At 45.9% G+C, this 22,524-nt stretch overlaps 1 protein-coding gene across 4 annotated transcripts in view; it reads right to left on the reverse strand.

Moving 5' to 3' along the window:
* Positions 1-22,524, reverse strand: part of CFH (complement factor H) — a 154,297-nt gene that overhangs the window by 65,353 nt on the left and 66,420 nt on the right. For all 4 annotated transcript variants that reach the window (XM_053242984.1, XM_053242982.1, XM_053242980.1 and 1 more), the window contains exons 11-14: positions 13,809-13,985; positions 12,436-12,612; positions 10,207-10,389; positions 2,300-2,479 (exon numbers count right to left, since the gene is read on the reverse strand). In XM_053242984.1, coding sequence (XP_053098959.1) covers positions 2,300-2,479; positions 10,207-10,389; positions 12,436-12,612; positions 13,809-13,985 — 717 coding nt within the window. The remainder of the gene's footprint in view (positions 1-2,299; positions 2,480-10,206; positions 10,390-12,435; positions 12,613-13,808; positions 13,986-22,524) is intronic.

Below are 22,524 nucleotides of genomic sequence, written 5' to 3' on the forward strand. Positions count from 1 at the left end.
CTTCTGGTTAAGATTGTCTTTCTTTTCTACAGGCCGTGCTCACCTAATTTTTATTGATAAATTTAATTCTAGTTGGAAGAAGTCAATATCTCGCCAAATAAGTTTATATGGCTTTAGTCTGGATGGTTTATTAGAAATGGGTTTTTGTCGTGCAAGACTGATATTAAAGTAGCGGATCTATGATATGGAAATGCAGACTGATCGATCTTTAATCTCTAAAGAAGTTTTCCTAGGTCTACAAATGTATAACACTAAACCTGCGAATTACCTGGGTAAGATTACCATTACTAAGTATTGCAGGATGTTTATACTGGCCAGATTTAATGTGCTACCTTCAGCTGAACTAGAAGGTAAATTTAGAGGGATCCCAAAAGAACAGAGACTATGCCCTTGTGGCTCTGGAGAACAGGAGTCTATCTTTCACATTTTACTCCGCTGTCTCTTCTATAGGGACTTACAAACTTGTTATATTTCCTCATTACTGACTGATTTCCCAGGTCATACAGATGCATTTTACGTCAACTATCTGCTCTCAGATCACAAGGAGGAAGTAACATTTAAAGTTGCTAAGTTCTGTGAGGCAGCTAAGAAGGCTAGACAACAGATGGTAAACCAGATTATGCAAACTGGAAACTGCTGATTAGGATGGGTCCATGTTCCTGATTATATTATGTATATATTACTACTATATTATGTGTATTATTATGTATGTAAATTTTGGTCTATGGCCGTAAATAAACATGATTGATTGATTGATTGATTAAGGATACAGATACACATATTGACTACTTCTGTCATACCCGATTACCACAAATCTCTCCAAGATCTGGAGACCTTGGTCTTCAGTCACTGCTGGGCACTGAGTCAGTTTTGTAAACACACTTGACACATCATCATACACTTTTCATGCACACCACACAGACTTCTTGCCTTTGACATGAAAGGATGATATAACATCACACCCAGAGAATGTGTGGAAGAAGGGTAGTCCCCTATTTTTTTCAGGCCCTAATGAGTCAAACTTTATGGACAGGAATCCATAGGTGCTTTGTGCCTTTCCCCCCAAAAACCCACATGGTCTGTAGGTCAAGCTCCTTAAGTTATGGAAGAACAGATAGAGTGATGACTACGATGTCTGCTTCATTAGCTTTGATTAAAAGTTCCTTGCAACCCTATGTTAGTGCATTTTTGTCTGCAGAAATATGCATGTGTTGCATATTTCTGCAGATACCTGTGAAGGTATCTTGGTTGCTTATCATGTTCATGTGTGACAGAAGTAGTAAAGCCATGCATGTGGATAATGCAAGACTGGATCTTTTCACAAGGAAACAGAAAACCTATTTTGATATTCTGCGGGTATGGGGCAGATATGCCGCTTCCCATAGTTTCAGGGGAGAACTTAAAGTGGCATCATGGAGGTCTTCTGGGGGACAGCTCCAAGTATGGGAGCAGCAGGAGAGAAAAGACAGACACATCTGAGGATATTTTCAGATAGCTGAGGGTGGGGATGATTGAAGGTCACAGGCAGGGATGTGTTTGGATATGGATATGGAAACAGAGAAATGTAAGGAAAAGGCTATGCTGGGTTTTGAAAGTAATGATGAGAAACTTGTGCAGGATCCATAAGCAGACAGGGAGATAGTGTAAAGGTTTATGGACCAGCATCACATGGTCAGATAAATGAAAGAGGTGAATAATTTAGGCAGCAGTGTGCTGGACAGAAAGAAGGGGGCCAAGGCAAGGCAAATGAAGATGACAGAGAAGATTTCCATAGTCAAGATGAAAGATGACCAGGACAATTTTCTTGAGGGGTCAGAGAGGAAGGGATGCATTTATGTAACGCTGTAAAGGCAGACACAGTTATACTGAAAACCATTGACTGTGATGAGGTACTGACTTTGGTGGACATGTTGTGCAGTGAACTGTGGGAGGTTCTTAACCACCTGTGCCTAACCAACCTTAAAAAAAAAAAATGCTGGCAATCTTGCCAAGACCATTCTGAAGCAAATACTTAAACTGTCACAATCACACTTGCAGAATGCTACTTACATTGGAAATAAAAAAGTAGTGTCACAGAAGTTCAATCACAGAAGTCTAAATATTTTTGTAAGAGTGCTCTTATGCAATACTACCAGGGTGGTGTTTTTTTTTGGGGGGGGGGAGCACTTGTAGCAGCATGGGCAGTTCAGAAATGCCCACGTTTTACTGCACAACATGTTGGCCACTGATATAAATACTGATAAATGCAAGACATGCCTATATGCATCTGAGCTGTCTTATTTGTAATGCTTTAACTTACGAGCACATGACGGTAAATTCCACTTGCCATGAAGACACTTGGCTAGGTTGGTCCCAACAAGGACAAAGCCTTCTTCACATTCATAGCTTGCTGTGTCCCCATGGAAATATGTTTCTCGCTCTTCACTGACAACACGTCCACGTCTAATATTGGGAGGTTGTTCACAGGTTTTTTCCTCCACTGTTGAAAAGAGCATAAAAGAATGTGAATGACAATATTTCAAACATCGTCTAGGCCCTGGTCCTTCTTTCAGAAACTTTAAAATACTTGACCTAATTCATCTGAGAGAAGAACATAACTTAATTCCTCATTTCCTCCCAAACTAGTGTATCCCTCACTTTTCTATCACTGCAGCAATTCTATTTTTCTCAGCATATCTTAGATTTATTTTATTTTATTTTATTTTTACATTTATATCCCGCTCTTCCTCCAAGGAGCCCAGCGTGGTGTACTACATACTTGAGTTTCTCCTCACAACAACCCTGCGAAGTAAGTTAGGCGGAGAGAGAAGTGACTGGCCTAGAGTCACCCAGCAAGTATCATGGCTGAATGGGGATGCCTGATAAAGTAGAGGCCAAAGACAGCACCTAGATATGCCAAATAAAGTAGAGACCAAAGACAGCACTCATCCCTGCTACTGCCAAGGGAACATCCACTGCCACAATAAAAGAAGAGTCAGGAAATGCCCTTCATTTGCCATCTCTGTTGTGGTTTTTGCCAGAAGCAGAATGGGGAACCAGCCCCCAATTTTCTACCATTTTTAAAAATGTGCAGCTTCCTTTCAACATAAGGTCTTAGGGCAGTGTAGTAACAAATTATTTCTCAATATATTTTCTCAATATATTCCTCAAGGTCCTGAGACTGGACCCACAAGCAGGGACAGCCCTTGTGACCCCACTCCGAGGGAAGGAGGCTCACCATCTGCTGCCACCACCAGGGCAGCTGCACACCTTGCTGGCTGCTCCAAAGATGATCCAGAAGTCAACAATCCAGGTGGCTGACATGAGAAGGGCCGTTTATTCACACAGCTAGAACAGGAACTTGCAGCATCTGGGGTGGCAGTAGCAGGGGTTGGGTTGGAAGAGGGAAGACACAATTGGGCTGCACATGGGGGCGGGAGGAAGGAAGGAATTGGGAGAAGGCAGAGTGGGAAGGGTTAAAAGACAGACAGTGGGAGGCCAAGGAAGAGAGCAGCGGTACACCAAAGGTCTCCTAGGAGATGCCTGGGCAAACTAGAGTAGGACTAGCTGCAGGTGGAGACGACGACCAAGGTGGCAGATGCCCCTCCCTGATCCCTCCACCTTGGGGGTAGGGAGGCAGACATCAGGGACATTCACACCCAATATATTCCTCAATAAATATACCCTCATCGTTAACAATAAATATTTCTCATTTCCTTCAAAACTAGCTATCACTCACTTCTCCATCACTGTGACACCTCTACTCTTCACAGCATTTCTTATACATGCCTGATAAAGCAGAGACCAATACAAGGACAAAGTCAGGTTTTTTACCTGTAACCATAATTCTTTGAGTGGCCTTCTGTGCATTCACACTTGGGTATGTGAGTGTGCAGAGCCAAAAATCAGAACATTCTAAAGCTCCACCTATGAGAAAAAAAGAGCGGGGAAACTATCCCCCTATTGGAACACCTCCCTCCCTCCCTACCTCAGTCTAGGAGACCGCTGCAAGCCAAAGCTAGGAGACCAATGCAACCAACATCAAATTTAATGTAAGGCTGCAGTGGGGAGGTCTGGAGTCAAGTATAAATATGCCAAAGACCACTCAAAGAACTATGGTTACAGTTAAGAAAGTTGGAGAAGGGCTGCAAAGCTGGTCTGCTGTGGCCACCATGGGGTAACCAGAGGGCCTTGCACATTATCCCATTCTAATTTCTGGATGACGTTTGGAATCAACAGGGTTGATGCAAAAGCATACAGCAGCAGATGACTCCAGCTCCTCAGAAAAGCATCGCCCAGGGATTTCAGGTCCCTGCCCACCTTGCTACAGAACTGTGCACATTTCACATTCTCCCAAGTTGCAAAGAGTTCCCCTCCTGTGGAAGACAGCCTGAAAAGCAGTCTGATCCAAGGACCATTCATGGGAGAGACTGTGTTGCTGGCTGATGGTGTCTGCTAGGATGTTTGGCTTCCCTTTGATATGTACTGCCACAGGCCAAATTTTCTGGCAGATGCACTAGGCCCAAGTTTGCAGAACTAGTAGAGACAGGCAGCGTGATACCGTGCCACCCTGTCGGTTCAGGTACAACTGTGCAATCATATTGTCTGTGAGGAAGAGGACCGAGTGTCCTTTTGTACAGTGGCAGAAGGCCATCAGAGCCCTGAAAATGGTCAACAACTCTAAGTAATTTATGTGTTTGCGAGATTCCTTGTGCAACCAGGATCCTGCTACTGTCAAGTCTCGAAAATGAGCTTCCCAACCCCTCGTCGAGGCATCTGTGGTTATGGTGAGGGAGGGGGAGAGTTAGTGAAAGGGGGCTCCCTCCAACAAGTTGATGGGATTCTTCCACCAATGGGTACTATCCCATATATATAGAGAGAATCTTGTCATGGTGTTGGTAAAGGGGCTTGAAATTGTCCAGAAACCATGCCTGAAGGATTCTCATGTGGAACTTTGCAAGGGGAAATATGGATGCGGTGGAGGTGATGAAGCCCAATAGGTGTTGGATAAACTGGGCTTTGTGCTGTCCCTTCACAGGAACTGGCACACCACTTCCTGTAGTACTCCCAGGTCTGCAGCCACCATCATAGATTTTGTAAAGATGTGCAGGGTAGATGCCAACCCAAAAAGGAGGACTGAATATTGGTAAGTACAGTCAGCCACATGGAATCTCAAGTACTTGCAATAGTAAGGCACTACGGACAAATGGAAGTATGCATCCTTCAATCTATAGCAGAGAACCAAACATTTTCCGACAAAAGGTGCAGGGGGGAGGAGATTGTGGCCATCTGAAACTTCCAGTAATGAATAAACTCGTTTACACCTCTGAGATCCAAAATTGGCTGTAGGCCCCCATCTCTTTTTGGAATTGTGAAGAATATGGCAAAAAAGCCATCTCGGCTGGTAGGCAGTACTTTTTGTATCGCTCCTTTTTGAAGAATTGATTGATTTCCTCCAGGAGATGAGGGCATTACGTGAACTCCAGAGTCTAGGGATAGATTTTGAAAAACTATCTGGCAGCCATTTTGAATCACTGTGAGTCTGAGGTAATGTACGCCTAAGCTTGGTAATATAGGTCCAGTTCGGAGACGATGGTGTCATTGTCGCTTAGTGTAATGGGGCTTTCTCTTAGAGGGGAGATCAGATTTCGGTGTAGGAAAGGAGAACATAGGCTTTCATTGCTGGTAATGGTGATGCTGTCAAAAGGAGTCCCCTTGATACAAAGATTGCTTCATGTGGTGCTGTCTGGGCTTCCTCGCACTGGAGGAGGAGGAAAAAGACTGAAAGAAACCTATAGAATGGGCAATGGAGCAGTGTTTCTGGACCCTTTCAAGAGTGTCATCTGTGTTCTGTCCAAATAAGTCATCCCCATCAAGAAGGAGGTCTTCAATGTGGGCCCTCGATTTATGAGATAGGGACAAGGAACACAGCCAGGCGTGTCGCCAAAGCATGACTGCCATGAGGAGAGAACAATCTCCGCAATCCAGCACAATGGCTGGTGGAGTGTAGTTGTTGTTTTGCCACTCTAAACCCTTCTTGCAAGAAAGTCTGAGCTGCATTCCTCTGGTCTTGAAGACCACCTAGGAAGGTGGGGCAGCTCCTTCAAAATAAACTGCTGGTAATGGGCCAACAGGCCTGGTGACTGGCCACTCTTAATAAAAGGCTTGCTGTGGAGTAGATCTTCTTGCCAATCATATCTAACTTCCCCCTCCTCTATCTGGAAGTGTAGATATTTTTGGTGTTGATGACAAATCGATATATGGTAGTAGGCATCCTCCAAATCTATGGAGACAAACCACATCCCTTTCGACAGGAGTGCCATGATTTCTGGAACAGTAAGCATCCTGAAATGCTTGTACTCTACATGAGAACTGAGGTGCCTTAGATCTAATATGAGTCATAGCCCTCTGTCCTGCTTTGCTATAGTAAAGTATGGGGAAGGGGGAGTCCATTCTCTAAATGGGGAGTCACTGGTTCTATATGGGGAGTCACTGCTTCGACCTCTTCCTGCATGGTAACATTCATGGGTGTGATTTTTCTCCCACATTACTGTGGTCTTTTGACAAATTCTATAGCGTATGCCAGGCAAATGATGGTGAGGACCCAAGAGTCTGATGTGATATGCTCCCATCATTCCAGGTAAGGTCTCAAACATGTTACGATCCATGGATAGTCAAGATCTCTTTTGAAAGGAGGTGGACTTGGACTTCTGCTGGTTAGACTTGGAGTTCAAGAAGGGTTGCTTCTTATACTGTGAGTGGAATTGTGAGTATCAAGGCTGGTGAAAATGTTGGTCATAGCTGGGTGTTGTTGATGAACATGGCAGAAAGGTTCTTTGTGCACAAAAAGGCTTAGTGTGCATTGAACTCGTTGATGTAGAGAAACTCCTGGATCTTGTTGTGTTTCTCATTTTTTGAACCCATTCCATTGTCTCATCCATCTGCATCCCAAACAGAGCGGAGCCATCAAATGGCAAATCCTCTATGCATGTCCGCACTTCTGGGTTCTAGCCCGAAGAGCTAGCGATTTGTCCTGCGTGCAGGGGAGGGCGATCACATTCTGGATTGACAGAACCTGGCATAATGAGCCAGACTTGGAGATCGTGACCTTGACCTTGACCTGTATACAGGCTTACTGTTATGAGCCCAGCGACTATCGTCATAATCACATACTCTGCCTTTATGGTCATAACTATAATGGTGATATTAAGCACATAAGAACAACCCTGCTGGATCAAGCCCAAGGCCCATCTAGTCCAGCATCCAGTTTCACACAGTGGCTCATCAGATGCTGCTGGAAGCCACAGGCAGGAGTTGAGGGCATGCCCTCTCTCCTGCTGTTACTCCCCTGCAACTGGTACTCAAAGGCATCCTGCCTATGAGGCTGGAGGTGGCCTGCAGCCCTCCAACTAGCAGCCGATGATAGACCTCTCTATAAGAACTATATTCTCTATAATATTTGTCATAATCTCTGTAATAGTCATCACCCTCTCCATGGTCAGAAAAGCAATATTTGTCATCAAAATCCTCAAATGGATATTGTTTTATGCATAGGTAAGCTGAGGGTCTATTCCCCCTTGATATGTCCTCTGAGGAGTCGCCCCTGGCCCTTGCATCATCCAACCCCCAGGGCTCCTCTTCTTCTGATCCCAAGGGATTGCAGGGCAGAGACTTGCTGATCGGTGCCGACCGCACACTGTGCTTGGTCTTCACAGCTACTTTAGACAGCTGAACGACTGAGTCCTGTCGCCCTGGGCTTATTGGTGCTGACTGCATGCACACAGAGACAACAGGCACATTCTCTCTCAATGCCCACGCCACTCCCGGCACTTTCTTCTTCTTCTTCTTCGCCTTCGGTTCCGATCCTTCACATACCTTGCCCTTTTTTTCTCTTGTGCCACTTCTGCGGCTGGGAGTGAGCGCCAGTAATGGGTGGCAGGGGCTGGCCCTCAGAACCTGTCACGTGGCACCGAAGATGGGAGGACAGGCTTCCCCTGGTATGGCCAAGTGGGTGGTGACAGCAGCACTGGTAGGGGAGCAGGAACGGAGGCAGAGGGAATTACTGACAGAGTCCCAGGCCCTCCTGATGGGTACTTAGCCACCTCAGTGGGTGCAACTCCAGAGGTAGCAGTTGTGGCAGGAGCACCATCTTAATGCTCCATAGTGCTTGGGCCTGACAGAGCACGTTCCTAGAGGGAAATATAGAGCCAAGAGGCCCTATTCCTACATACTTGGCTGGAGAAACTTTGGCAATGGGAACAAGTAGAAACTATATGGGATTCTCCAAGGAAGAATAAACATCGACTGTCCGTCAGTATAGGGGATGGAGGGCCGGCATTGAGAGCAACATTTGAAAGTTACCTTGCAGGCCATACACCTCAGGCAGGAGAACTTTAAATCCCCTCACAGGGGAGAATTAAATAAAAGGTGAAAAATATGACAGAAAGAAATATTAAAGAAAGGTAAGAGATAATAAAATGTAAAAACAAAGGAATTCAAAATATGTTCTAGAAAGCTCGCAAGGTTCCCCTTGAGATGAATCTTCTTTGGCAGATGAATAAGAACAGAGGAGGAGGGTGAGGAGCATGTGACCCAGGAGCATGAGAGTGAGGAGCATGTGACCCTAACTGGTGACCTGGGGGGGGGGGCATAAAAGCTTGTGAGGTTCCGGATGTTTCTTCACACAGGAGCGAAGCCCATATGTGTGATGGACAGGGACCACCCAGAAGAACACCCAGTTTCTCATCCTTGCTGCTGCCAAGGGAACATCAACAACAAAGAAGGACCAGGAAATGCCCTCCACTTGCCAACCCTGCTGTGGCTTCCCAATACATTTTGCCAAAAGCAGCCCCCAATTTTATATCATCCTCCTTTTTTTTTTAATGGTTAGCTTCCCTTCAGCATAAGCCCCTGAGGCAATGTAGTAAGGGTAAATATACATTACTAGTCGCTGAGGCCAGGGAAGTCATTTTGCATTTTAAAAGTCCACTGAAAATTTTCCCAAGTCTGATGAACTTTGACAGCACTCCAGCTTCTCAGCAGCTAGGTTTCATGTGCTGTCTTAGTTGTTATTTGTTAAGTACAACATACAGCTTTAAAATGAATTTTAATAATCACATAAGTTGAGGAGCTACAAGAAAAATGAAATTTCATAATATTCTAAAATTCATTTTTCAAACATTTTCTAATTTAACAAATTGATGTAAACATTTAACCTCTGCATTCGGATTGAGCCACTGGCATCTAGATTCACCTGTCAGATACCATCAAACATTGATTACTACTGAAAAATCTTCAGATGCCATCAAAAGGGTTTTCTGATCATATTTATCCCTTAAATGTCAAGAGGAGAAACATTGAGGTCATTTTTAAAAGGAAAAAAATAGTTTTTTAGACTCTACTTAGAACATATCGTACCTACCAAGCCTCCTAAATGGAGCATGCTCTGCTTAGCTTTTTATTCGAAATCAGCTGCAAATTATTTCCCAACACACCGCTGCCATTATTAAAGATACTCTATTCAATATGCAGATGATTTCATTTAAGTACAGCACTTTGGCCTATACAGCAATCAAGAGACACTGAAATCTACTACACACTGAGAAAATCAATAGGGATGGGCCCGGTCCGGTCTGGAGGCCATTGAAATAGCCTCCGGACTGGTCCAGAGCGGTCCAGACCTGGGCGGTCCGGTTTGGGTGTGGGGGGGTACATTTACAGGCGGCGGGAGGGTTTACTTACCCCTCCCGCCGCTTTTCCGCTTGCCGCCGTAATCCTAAGTGTAATTGGGGCGGCAGGACTGCTGGGAGTTTTCCCAGCAACATCGAGGAAGGGGCGGCAGGGAGGTATCCTGCCACCCCAATTACACTTAGGATTACGGCGGCAAGCAGAAAAGTGGCGGGAGGTGTAAGTAAACACTCCTGCCGCCCTTAAAGGTATCCCTCCACCCCAGTGCCGGACCGCAGTAGGCGGTTCCGTGCACACCCCTAAAAATCAACCTGTTTACTGTATTTCAAATGTTCTACCCCACTGTTCCCTCTATAGAAGTCATTCTATTACTTCTGCTCTATAATCTTCTATAGAAGATTCTAAAAATGAACACAGAGAAGAAGCCATAGACGAATTAGGTCTGTAACAGTAGAAATTGCTATATGCTAAAGCCACAAAGTTTGCATGCACACATCATTTCTCCTCTATGGATTCATTGATCATGCAGAAAGAGTTTACCTGTGCAAGAGGGTAAAGATGTCCAGTTTCCATCAATACACTCTATCGTTCCTGACCCAACCAATGCAAATGAGACCTGACACACGTATTCCACCTTGTCGCCATGTGAATATTCTTCACGGAGTTCACCAGTAATATTACCATCTGAAATGCTGGGTGGAGCTGTACAAGGGCTGACTTGATCTACAAGGAAGAGAATATCATGACAGTCCAGAACTTGTTTTCTCAAAATAAGTCTCAGTAGAGCATACTTGCAAGCAGATTTGCTGTCTGTGGGCTAATTGCATCATCACTTTAGGTACTCCAACAGCCGGATACACTGAGCTCTAGCCCAAAGGGCTGATGCCCTTTGCCCAGCTCTCCCAGATCCCGGATTCACTGCTGAGGCCCAACACTTCCACATATGCTGCAGGGAGAGGCATTTAGCTTCATGGTGCATATTCCCTCCCCACAAACCTGCTCCAGGATACTGGTTAGAGGGTTCAATCAAGCCAGTTTCAGCTCCTCTTTCCTCTTCCTGCAAACTGGCACCTTCTGTATTAAATGGCTTCCAGGGTCACTGAGCATGCTCAGTCCTTGTTAGCAGTGATGGCGGGCAGAGAGCATGGTACATAAGTTTTATGGACCTGATTTTGCTATTTTATTGTTTGTTGTTTTTGTGCACACTTGTTTGGAGCCACTTTTGTTAGCTACCTTGGGTACTTTTGAGCAGCATGATATAATTATTGTAATTAAAGAAGGAATAAAACTGGAGACGTAAAATATATGTGCTCAGGCCATATATGTATAAGTTCTGGTGAGCATGAATGAGCTTTGCCATTCATTTTAATGGAGGTGGTGTCTCTGCATGCACATCCCTTTGAACATATGAAACAGCTCACTGTCTTGGCACGAATGGGTAAGTCTTGCTAGCAGAAGCGCTTGCTGGGCATGGGAAGGGAAGACTAACAGAGCAGCAGGAGTGGGGAAACACAAGGGGGAAGCAAACACTCTCTGGGCAAGGCAAGACTAATGGGGCAGTGGGGGGTGAGGGGGGTGCTTCCAGGATTCGGCCCTGAACCACCGCCCTGAGCCATCTTTGGAAGGGCAGTATATAAATCAAGTAAATAAACAAACAAACAAACAAACAAATAATTGGCAGAATAGCCGCCAGTCAGGCTATTCTGGCTTCTGATTAGATGGGGGTGATGGATGCATCACCCCCCACCTCCCCCACAAGGAAGGGGGAAAATACACACAGTGATTGATCAGTGTATCCCCTCCCACACTTTTTGGCTTCCTCTTGGAGATGACAGAGCAATAGTCCCCAGTAATCAGAAACTGAATAAGCTGACTGGCAGCTATTATGGAAAATCCTGCAGGCCAGGGCGCTACCTAGCTTGAGATAACCCAGGATCCTTTGTAAACAAGAATCAGAGTGCAGGAAGGACTGGAACAAGCTGCTTTCTCCTTGAGGAAAACAGCTGAAGCTCGGGTTGGTCATGGAGAGGCAGGGCTTCTTGGAACATAAACTCAACCATTGCTGGTTGGATTGTGCTCCCTCTGTCCTTACTGACCAGATGCTGCTTCTTGTTGGGCTGTTTGAGTTTCCTTCCTTCCTTTTAATTTGCAAACTAAGAGGAGTACCTGAATCCCCTAAGTATGCAGAAACCATTATCTTGTTTGGGAGTGTCTTGCTTTGCTTCTGAAATGACAATCAATGGGACTATCACATTTTAGAAGGAACAAGGGGAGACACAAGAAACAAGGAAGTGTTCTAGCATATCCTCATCTCTTAATAGGAGTGTCCTCTTCAGGACTTCAGTTGGCCTGGAATGTATAGGATCTTTGTATTTCTGTTTAGGGCTCAGAGGAATGTGTGGGGAAGGACTTTTCGATCTCGGACTCCTGAATCCTTCCACTAAAGGGTTCAGGTCTGGGCCAAACCTGAGCATTTCATTGCTATCTCTACTGGTGGGTGAGATTCCTGGAAAGTGGGAATGAGAAAAGTGTTCTTTTTCCCTCCTGAAGTCTCTTCATATACTGTGCGGAGGAGAGGAATTCAACATGACAGTGCATATTCCTCCAACCCTAATCCACCCTACCCCCACTGAGCAATATAAACTATTTGGGACACAAGCAAGCCAATAGAAGTCATTGTATGGCTTGGAAGACCGGTTATCAGAAACTGCATAGGCAATGTTAAGAATAGCAAGGACAGCGATATATCCTGTTCTTCAAATAACATACTTTTACAGACCGGAGGTGGTGGAGACCATCCAAAATGATAACACTGAGCAGAGGCAGGCCCCACTCTTTGGTATCCTTTGTTACAGGAAAATTGCACCACATCCTTGTGCACAAACTGGTCCTTGGTCCTTGGCTCAAATTTTCCCTGGACCAAATTGGGATGTTCACATCGTATTTCTAAAGTAAGTGTTGAGAAAAGAGAGATTAATATGACTAAGTTGCTCATACTGGAGGAGCCCGGCCAAAGTCTGCGAATGTAAAGGGCCAAGCTAATTTCCATGGGCCCCTTGAGACACACAACAAGCGCTAGGTGAGCAAGCAGCAGTACCACTCTGGCCAGCTGCACTGGGGCATTCAACCAGAGTGCAGAGCAGGCCAGTGTCTTGCTCTTCTGGTTAGGTGTCACAGCAGTGCACAGTGTAAGGTTGTTGGGTGCAGGGGTGTGGATCCCCCACTGCAAGCATTTGAGAAGCTCCCTCCCTCATTTTACTCAACTCCCCCTGCCCTACCTAATAAACCAGATCTCCCTCCCACCCACAAAAGGGTATTTTCTCTCCCTCTTAAGGAAAGTGTATTTCTCTCCCTCTAAACCTTTAAGTGAGGACTTTCACCTCAAGCTTTGCCTCTGTTTGCCGACCTGGTTGGCTGTAGCTTCCAGGGCATCCAGTCTGTGATCTCTGGCCTCTTACATATATGACAGATCAGCACAGTAGCAACATCTTTATGCTTTGCACTGCCAAGTTCTAAAGCATTTTCAATGGTCTTCCAGAGATTCCTACACCCAGCATAATCACGCTGAGTGTCAATCTATATGGAAGGTGATGTTATACGTTTTAAAAATAAACTAGCTTAACCCGTGCAGAGCATCCGCGTGCTAGTACTTGATTGCTCCTCTCACCCCCTGCTACAGCCCCCCTCACCTCAGAGATCTCTCCACCTCACCTGAGCCACACTCCTGCTCCATCCTGTTGCTTCCATATCCCTTGCCCCTCTCGGTCGCGGCTGCAGCATTGTGGCACTCCTTTAGAATAACTCCTGAGTAAGTTACCATTGAGTAACTTAGTCTGGGTGTCAGTCAGTATCTCCAGTAAAAAAAAGTAGTGCCTCTCTAGCTATGCTGCAATGATGGAAGTTGACTAATATAGCTTACTTGCATGAAAGGCTATCAAGAACTTTCCCCATAATCCAATTCAATGTCTATGAACAATATCAAACAAGAAAAAAAGTTTGAATGATGCTTCCATTTTTATCAGAAAGCAGACACGATACTGTCTGGAAACTATTAAGGCAATTGCAAATACAAGAGTATCCACCATGGATGTTCTTAGAATAAGCTAGAAATTGCATTGTACAATGATATTTTATTGGCTTACGCAGGCATTCAGGCTTTGGGTCCCATCCATTCTCTGTACATACTATGAGGTCCTCTGTTTTCTTTTTAGTAGTTTCATATCCATCTGTACACTCGTAGACCAATTTCTCCTCAGACAAGAAAACTGATTTTGTTGCATTGATGAGGATATTCTCTTCAGCTGGCTTGGGGCATGTCTCTGAGGAATTTGAAAAAGCAGAGATTAATGATCAAGTGTTTTTTTCTCATAGGCCTAGTTCACCCATCCTAAAACATTTGACACAGCGTGGTTCCCAGGATGCAGATAAATGGAGGAAGTAATGTATAAGCTGGGAAACCAATTTAATTGATGCTGCTTCACACTAGTTACTTTGGTGAACCTGGCTCATTGTTTGATTTTGCCCACTCATACATTACTTTCTCCATGAGAGTAACTCATAGTATGTATGTATGTATGTATGTATGCATGCATGCATGCATGCATTTTTATACCGCCTTTCATTAAAAAATAGCCCCAAGGCGGTTTACAAAAGTTAAAAACATACAATAAAAACACAATAAAAACATCATGCTAGAAGTATAAAAACATATAAAAACAGGCATAAAACAAAACAACAGATAAAAACACCCAGAAGCAGCAGTAAAGACGATTATGTAAAAGCCTGGGTAAAAAGCCAAGTCTTTACAAGCTTTCTAAAAGCCGTGATGGAGTCTGAGGAACAAATGGCCACTGGGAGAGCATTCCAGAGTCTGGGGGCAGCAACAGAGAAGGCCCTGTCCCGAGTGCATGACAGCCGGTCCTCTCTCATTGTTGGCACCTGGAGCAGGGCCCCCTCAGATGTCCTCGTCAAGCGGGCAGCAACCCTTGGGAGCAGGCGGTCCCTCAAATACCCCGGGCCCAAACCATTTAGGGCTTTAAAGGTCAAAACCAGCACCTTGAATTGGACCCGGAAATGAACCAGCAGCCAGTGCAGCTCTTTCAAAATGGGGGTGATATGTTCCCAACGGGCAGCTCCGGATAAAACCCTCGCTGCCACGTTTTGCACTAGCTGCAGTTTCCAGATATTCTTCAAGGGCAGCCCCACGTAGAGCGCGTTACAGTAATCCAGCCGCGATGTGACTAAGGCGTGGGTAACCGTGACCAGATCTGCCTTCTCGAGAAAGGGACGCAGCTGGCGCACCAGCCGAAGCCGTGCAAAAGCACCACTGGCCACCGCCTCCACCTGAGCTTCCAAAAGCAGAGACGGGTCCAGTAGTACCCCCAAGCTGCATACTTGCTCCTTCAAGGGGAGTGCAACCCCATCCAGAACCGGTAAAATCTCCTCATCCCGATTGGCTCTCCTACTGACCAACAGTACCTCCGTCTTATCCGGATTCAATTTCAGTTTATTAGCCCACATCCAACCCATCACGGCCTCCAGCCCCCGATTCAGGACATCCACCGCCTCCCTAGGATCAGATGACAAGGAGAGATAGAGCTGAGTGTCATCCGCATATTGCCGACAACTCAGTCCAAATCCCCGGATGACCTCTCCCAGTGGCTTCATGTAGATGTTAAGCAGCATGGGGGACAAGACCGAACCCTGCGGGACCCCACAGGCCAATGGCCACGGGGCCGAGCAGTAGTCCCCCAGCACCACCTTCTGGACCCTCCCCTCAAGAAAGGACTGGAACCACTGCAACGCAGTGCCTCCAATTCCCATACTCGAGAGGCGGCCCAGAAGGATACCATGGTCGATGGTATTGAACGCTGCTGAGAGGTCCAGCAGAACCAACAGGGACGCACTCCCCCTGTCTAGTTCCCGGCGTAGGTCATCCACTAGAGAGACCAAGGCAGTCTCAGTCCCATACCCGGGGCAGAAGCCAGATTGAAAAGGGTCCAGATAATCTGTATCATCCACGACCCTCTGCAGCTGGGACGCCACCACACGATCCATCACCTTGCCCAAAAAGGGAAGGTTAGACACAGGTCTATAGTTGTCCAGGTTGGAGGGATCAAGGGAGGGCTTTTTTAATAGAGGTCTTACCTTATGTATAGGCAACACCCCTTTGTAACCCATGTGTGGACAGTTGGATATAAACCAAATTCACAGCACATAGCGTCTCCATGTGAAACTTCCTCTTGACTATGTATTTGGTTACTGCTTTGCGATCCAGAACCGTTCTTAAGGAGCCATCCTTCTTTGAAGCCATGAAGCGGATGGAGCATACTCCTCTGTCCTCCTGGCCCATTGGTACTGGTTCTATGGCCCTGATCCTTACTAGATGTTGAATGGTTTATAGCAGCCTGAGGTGCTTTGTAGGGATGTGCAAATTGATTCAGGTACAAATTGATTTGTACCCGAATCTAGCTGATTTGCAGTCAAAATAAATCACACCTGTGGTCCATTGGCTAGATTCGGGTACAAATCGAATCACACCTGATTCGATTTGAATCGATTCAAGATTCGGATCCCTCCCATTAATTCCCCCAGATTCCCAGCTTTCATTTTTTTAAAAAAGTTGACAGTTGGCACTGTCCAATGATAGTCAAAATGAACAGAAGAAACAAAGGCACATAATGAATCCTCATAGGGATTCATTATGAGGAAAAGTTATTATACATCAATGAATCCAAACAGTTGAAAAATAATGACTGCACATTTTGCTCCATAACTCCACTTCTATAAGGGCTAGAGCTTAGCTTTTTTTAAAAGAAGAAGAAGAAGAAGAAGAAGAAGAAGAAGAAGAAGAAGAAGAAGAAGAAGAAGAAGAAGAAGAAGAAGAAGAAGCAGGGGGCCCATTTTAGGGTTAGGATATGGCAGCTTTGAATCCCCATTGTTTCCTATGGCAGAAATGTTCAAAATCAGTAAAAACAATTAAAAATCAATCAAGTGTCCCACTGCCTTGAAATTTGGGTGGCAGGTGGCAGCCATGGGGACCTACCCACTAACAAAATCTGGTGCCCCTAGGACCTTGTTAAGTGGCTTGAATTGGACAAATATGAATCAAAGCAAATCAAGTACAAATCAAATCTGAGGTGATTTGGAACGGGTAGATTTGGATACAAATCAAATCAGGGGTTATTTGTTTGGGGCACAAATTGAATTTAAAAATTGATTTGTGCACCTCCCTAGTGCTTTATTGGTATTCTGGATCTCCGGGTGGGCAATAACCTGTCCCTTGGTTGATTGTGAAGTTCTATCCTGTACCCTTGATCTATGATGGAGTGGACCCAGAGATCTGATGCAGATTCTCTCCAGGTGGGCCAAAAGTCCAAAAGACGGCATCCCACCTTTGTGCAGTGACCTTTGTGTAGGACTGCTGCCTGGGGCCCTTAGCCTGGGTGGTAAAAAGGGAGAAATGGGAGAGCACAACCAGAAAAGAAAGGAGTAAGGAGCAGCAGGAAAAAGGTATTAAAAAGAACAAACAAACCACGTATTGAGTGAAGAAGCAGGCCAAAACGACGGAGCTGTGGGCAAGTTGTGACTCTCTGTAGCATAAGCAGGAACAAGAACTGAGAGGAACCACCCACAAGGGGCCTATTTAAGGTTCTTTTTGTCTTATTCCTGCCTCCTGGAGCATGTGCAGGGTGTAACCCATGTTGGGTAACCTCCTACACCAGCAGAGAACTATTTCTGCTCTTCTTATTGGGTGTATATTGAATTTATGGAGGTGAACTCTCCCATCATCCACTCTACCAAACAGGTGGAAATAGTAGTCATGTGTCAAATTTCAGGTTTAAGGAGTATAAGTGCTCTGTTTCCACCTACAAAGAATCCCTCTATTGTCTGTTTCAGTACAGTGTGAACTCTTATGCAACCTCTTGCACAAGCATTCACAGAGCAGTTCTAGCAGCCATTTCCCTTCTACTCATGGTTCTTTGAATCCAACCCATTCTCAACACCTTTCCCACATTGCTCCCACAACAACAACACTAAGCTAAGCTGGAGATAAAGGGCTACAATGTTGTTTAATCAACAATGAAATCAAACAGGGGGGTTATCCATATACTGCACTGTAGCACCATCTGTGTGCATGGAAAGAAGCTGGATACCTGTTCCGAAGGCTCACAGTCTAAATGAGACACAAGGAAGGGGATGGAAGAGGTTGCAGAGAAGGACTAGAGAAGAATATGCAGCTATTTCAGGTATACTTACTTATACTTAGTTTCAAAATAATATGGGGACTAGAGGGTTAGGCCAAAGGCTTCCTGGAAACACCGGGGCTTGAGGAAGGATTTAAAAGAAATAAGAGAGGTGGCATCGCAGAGGCATTCTGGGAGGCAGTTCCAAACATAAGGGGAAGCAAAGTAAGAGTAGCTGTTCTCATGCACAGCCTAACCCAGACTAGGGATGCCCAGCCCAGGTTGGACATAGCCTCTAGCCCCATTTTCAAACCCAGCTGTTAGCCGAGATTAAGGAAGTGAGTGCTCCCTTAATCTGAGCTAACTGCTTGTGTGTACACTGGGGCTATGTTTAGCCCCAGTGCATGGGGATGGGCTCTCAGTGCACCCGTCACCTTTGGGAATCTCCCCAATGCATTATGCATGTTATGATCCCATTGTGGGATCTCCGGAGGCCAGGATGCGTCATCCCAACCGCTGAAGCTCAGCACTTCAGGCACACAGCTCTGCTCGTCTGGGAGTGTGCTTAACACTCTCAATAGAAGAATTCGGTCGTCGGGGTGGGGGAGGTGAGTTTACCAAGCCTTCCCTCCACCCTCAGTCGTGTGAACAACCTCAGAGTCTCTGAGAGAGCAGGACATCTTTGGATGGCTGAGATGGGAGCAACAATCATGGGCAGAAGTGTGTCAGGATATGAGAGTGGAGAGAGATGAGGCCATGGAGGGTTTAGAAAGGAAGGACGAGGATTTTTTTCAGGAACTGTAAGTGGACAGGAAGTTAGTGTAGGGATATAAGGAATGGTGTGACATGGTCAAAGCAACCTAAAACAGGGTGGCTTCCCAGCCTCCAAGTCTTCGCAGGAAAGTACTGGATAGAGGCAAGGCAACTGAAAATACAACTGTGGGAGACCAGAGAAAAACAGCTTCCTTATCTGCAACAGGTGATCTTCCTGGTTATCCATGCTCACTCACAATTGGGTCCTCTGAACCTGCTCACTAGTCCCATGGAGGAATCTTTAACTCCGTGAGGCACTCTCCAGCATTCTGAGATGTGCAGAAAGCATCCATTAAAATAAGTGGGAGAGCACCTTTCCTCTCAGTTCCAGAAGCAGCCGCTGCAATGTGAGAAGAGATGAAGACCGGCAGAGACCAGGTAAAACTGGTAAGAGCATAATACTATGCATTCACGCTAGCAGTGGGATAGGTTGGGCAGGTGTGGTGAGTGAACATGGATCACCAGAGAGATAACCTGTTACAGTTAAGCAACCTGTTTATCTCTGAGGTGATCCATGTTTCCTCACAACTGGTAAATGCCTTCCATTCATTAAGGAGAATCTGATCTAATAGTTCAGTCTCCAGGCTGTCAAGTTGCCTGGGGTGTGGCGGGGGATCTGCCCAGATTCCTGAAGGAGCATATCTCACCAGTGTGGGAGATGATGTTGTTGGCCTTTCGAAAACTGCAGTAGGGTGGGGAACCAGGGTTGTCCCAGGCACCACAGGGAGAGAAGGATGCAGTGAGTTCACTCCTGGAGGATCTTGCTCAGGACCTTTGAAAGCAATGGAAATGGTGGGAACAGAAAAAAAAGAATTTCTCCCTTCAAGGAAGCTGAAACGCATCCCCCATGGACATTGTTCCCATTCCCGCTCTCGAGCAGAAAAGCTGGCATTTGGCATTGGCCTGGGTAGCAAATAAGTCCACCTGGGGAGTGGCCCAGAGTCAAAAGAGGTCTTGAAGAATGTCCTCGTTGAGCTCCCACTCATGCTGAGTGGAGAAAGTTAGGTCCCTGCTCAGTGAGTCTGCAAGAGTCTGTTGACTCCTTTTATGTGGAGAGTGATGGGGTGAATGTGGTGTTGTCTCACCAACATCACTGGTGAGACTACACTCCCAGAGCTGAAGGCCTAAGTTGTTCAGGGATCTCAAAACTGGGCCACCTTGATGGTAGGTAATCGCGGTTGTGTTGTCCAGGTAGATTTGAACTACACACCCACATAGGACAGATAGGAATGCTTTTACTGCTAGAAAGACAGCCCGGAGCTCAAAGAAGCTGATATGGAGTTCCTGCTCCTGGGAGTTTGAATGGCCCTTTGTGTGCAGACTGCAACAGTGGGCTCCCCAGCCCCGATGCGAAGCATCTATGGTAAGCGTGGCTGATGGGGTGTAGAGACGGATTGAAATGCCCTTAGATAGGGAGTGATGCACAGTCCATCAGTGAAGAGATTACATGACATGAGGTGGGACTGTTTGTCCAGATTCGTGCAGAACATGGAGAGGAACCAAACCTGTAACCTGCGCATCTTCAGACAAGCATGTGCGACTGTAATTGTGCAGGAGGCCATCAACCCTAAGAGGTGCCAGTGGCGTGGCCCAATAACTATGTGGATAGAGTGAGCCCTCTGTTTTGGAGCAGCCTGGAAGGCAGAGATCAGGTTGGTGATAGAAGTCTTTCTGTCGTATGGGAGACAGGCATGTTTTGAACCTGCTTCTATGATAGCACCAATATAAGGAAGGTGACACTGAGGTGCTAGGTTTGGTTTCTTGAGGTTAACTGACAGATCCAGATTGGCAAGACAGAGCGCATTGAACATCAGAGTGAAGGGAAGTCTCACATCTGCCAGTTATGAGCCAGTCATCTAAAAAAGGATATATTGAAATATCCTGTGTGCATAGGTGGGCTATAACAGTGCTTATGTATTTAGTAAAAATGTGGGGCACTGTAGATAAGCCTGGGAGCCCAAGAAAAAATGGAGATATTGCTGGTGGCATGGCCCAATAGCTATGCGGAAATCAGCATCCTTCAGGTCTAATGTCACAAACCATTCCTCCTCCAACAGGAGAGGAAGGATGGTCTGCAAGGAGATCATATGGAACTTGCTCACATGTACAAATTCATTACGTTTTTTCAAGTCCATAATAGGGAAAAGCCTATATAGGTTTGGTGCTCTATGTCTGTTATCCTCTGTTTGATAGTTATTTTTGCCTGGCCATAGCCCATAGCAAGTAGGAGAAAGGGGGAGAGACCCAGAGCTGACATTTAGTCCGGAGAGTCTGTTTCCAAGTAGACTGAAAATTGTCCTGTAAGGTGAGGGGGCCAGACCCTGTGGGTTGAGGGATAGTTTGAGTAGTTGAGTGTGGCCATCCACGCTCTGGTCTCCACCTTCGTCATGCCCATCTCCAGGCTCAGGGTGCCATTAGAGACACAACATGGGACTTGGAGAGTCGCTCTTAGAAATTTGGACTGCATCAGCTTCAGTGGGGCAAAGCTGGAGAAGGGACCCAGTTGAGTGCCACAAAGAAGTTGTGCCAGCAGCTTGGTTTCGAACTGCTTGAGGGATGTGGGAATATAATGGCCTCCTCTGGTACAAAGGACCTTAAGAATGGTGGAGGTGCTTCCCTGTATGTTCTGGGCACTATGAGCCTTTCTGGAGCCAATGGCCCGCAGGACCACCCACAGGTATTTAAAACAGAGGTCCTGTACAATCTTGTGTCCTTCTATACGCCAGGAGTGGGTTTTGGGCCCTTTGGGAAAGACCTTGATTTTGGTTTTTTGATAGCTGATTTCCACCTGGTCCTTCTTGTAGTATTGAGCTAGGGCCCTTAGAGTTCTTCTGAGGCCAATGGGAGTTCTTGAGAGAATCACTGCATTGTCTGCATATAGCAGGGTGGAGATGCATCTCTCTGCAGATAGGGGATGGTGGAAATCTGGGTTATTGATGTGGATTACCATGGTGTTGATGTAAAAATTGAATAAGAGTGGGGCAAGAATGAAGCCCGGGTTGGGATGGCATTTGAAAGGTGACCTTAGGGGCTGCACCTTATGTTGAGACATGTATTTGCATCTAGGGGACGTATTAGGTAGAACAGATGCTGGTCAATGAAGGAGAATTCCAGCTTCTCCAACAGCTTGACTCGAGAAATGGATTCAAATGCTGCCTTGACATCAACAAAGGCTGCGTAGAGGGAGATAGTGTTGTTGGAGTATTTTCCAATGAGATGCTGGAGAACTAAGCACTGGTCAATCATGGATCAGCCTTCCCTGAAGCCGACCTACTCCTCCACAAGCAGATTTTCTTGGTCCAGACAAATTCCTAAGCTTCCAGTGTAGATGTCTCGCATATAGCTTGCTGATTGTGTTTAGCAAGTTGATGGGTCTGTAGTTGGCGGGATCATCCTTTCTGCCTTTTTTGAAGATGAGGACTATTATTGCTTGGTCCCAGTCCTTGGGAATAGGACCATGTGTATCAAGGAAGGTAAAAAGTGAGGCCAGAATTCAGGCCCACCCCTGGGGCCTTTCCTGGTTGGGGGAAAAGGCTCTTAATTTCAGAAATTGTCACAGGTGGCCATGCAGGCATGTCCTCTCTTCCTTGTAGCGAGCTGCCACAATTGGCAGTGACATCTTCATAAAAAACATGGAAGTGTTTTCCCCAGATTCCTGGAGGGATGTGTCTATGCAGATGTGTTGGGCCATTACTGGGTATGTTTGCTGTGATATGCCAGAACGAGGCTGAGTCATTGGATCTGACCACCTGGATGAGCCATGCCCAGGTGACCATCATGGCTTCTCTTTTCTTGCGTGCCAGTAGTAGTTTATATTGTCTCTTCTGCTGGAGAAGGACCTATGAGGCTTTTGCATCCT

The sequence above is a fragment of the Hemicordylus capensis genome, chromosome 4 (genome assembly GCF_027244095.1).
Source record: "Hemicordylus capensis ecotype Gifberg chromosome 4, rHemCap1.1.pri, whole genome shotgun sequence".
In the NCBI taxonomy this organism is placed as follows: domain Eukaryota; kingdom Metazoa; phylum Chordata; class Lepidosauria; order Squamata; family Cordylidae; genus Hemicordylus; species Hemicordylus capensis.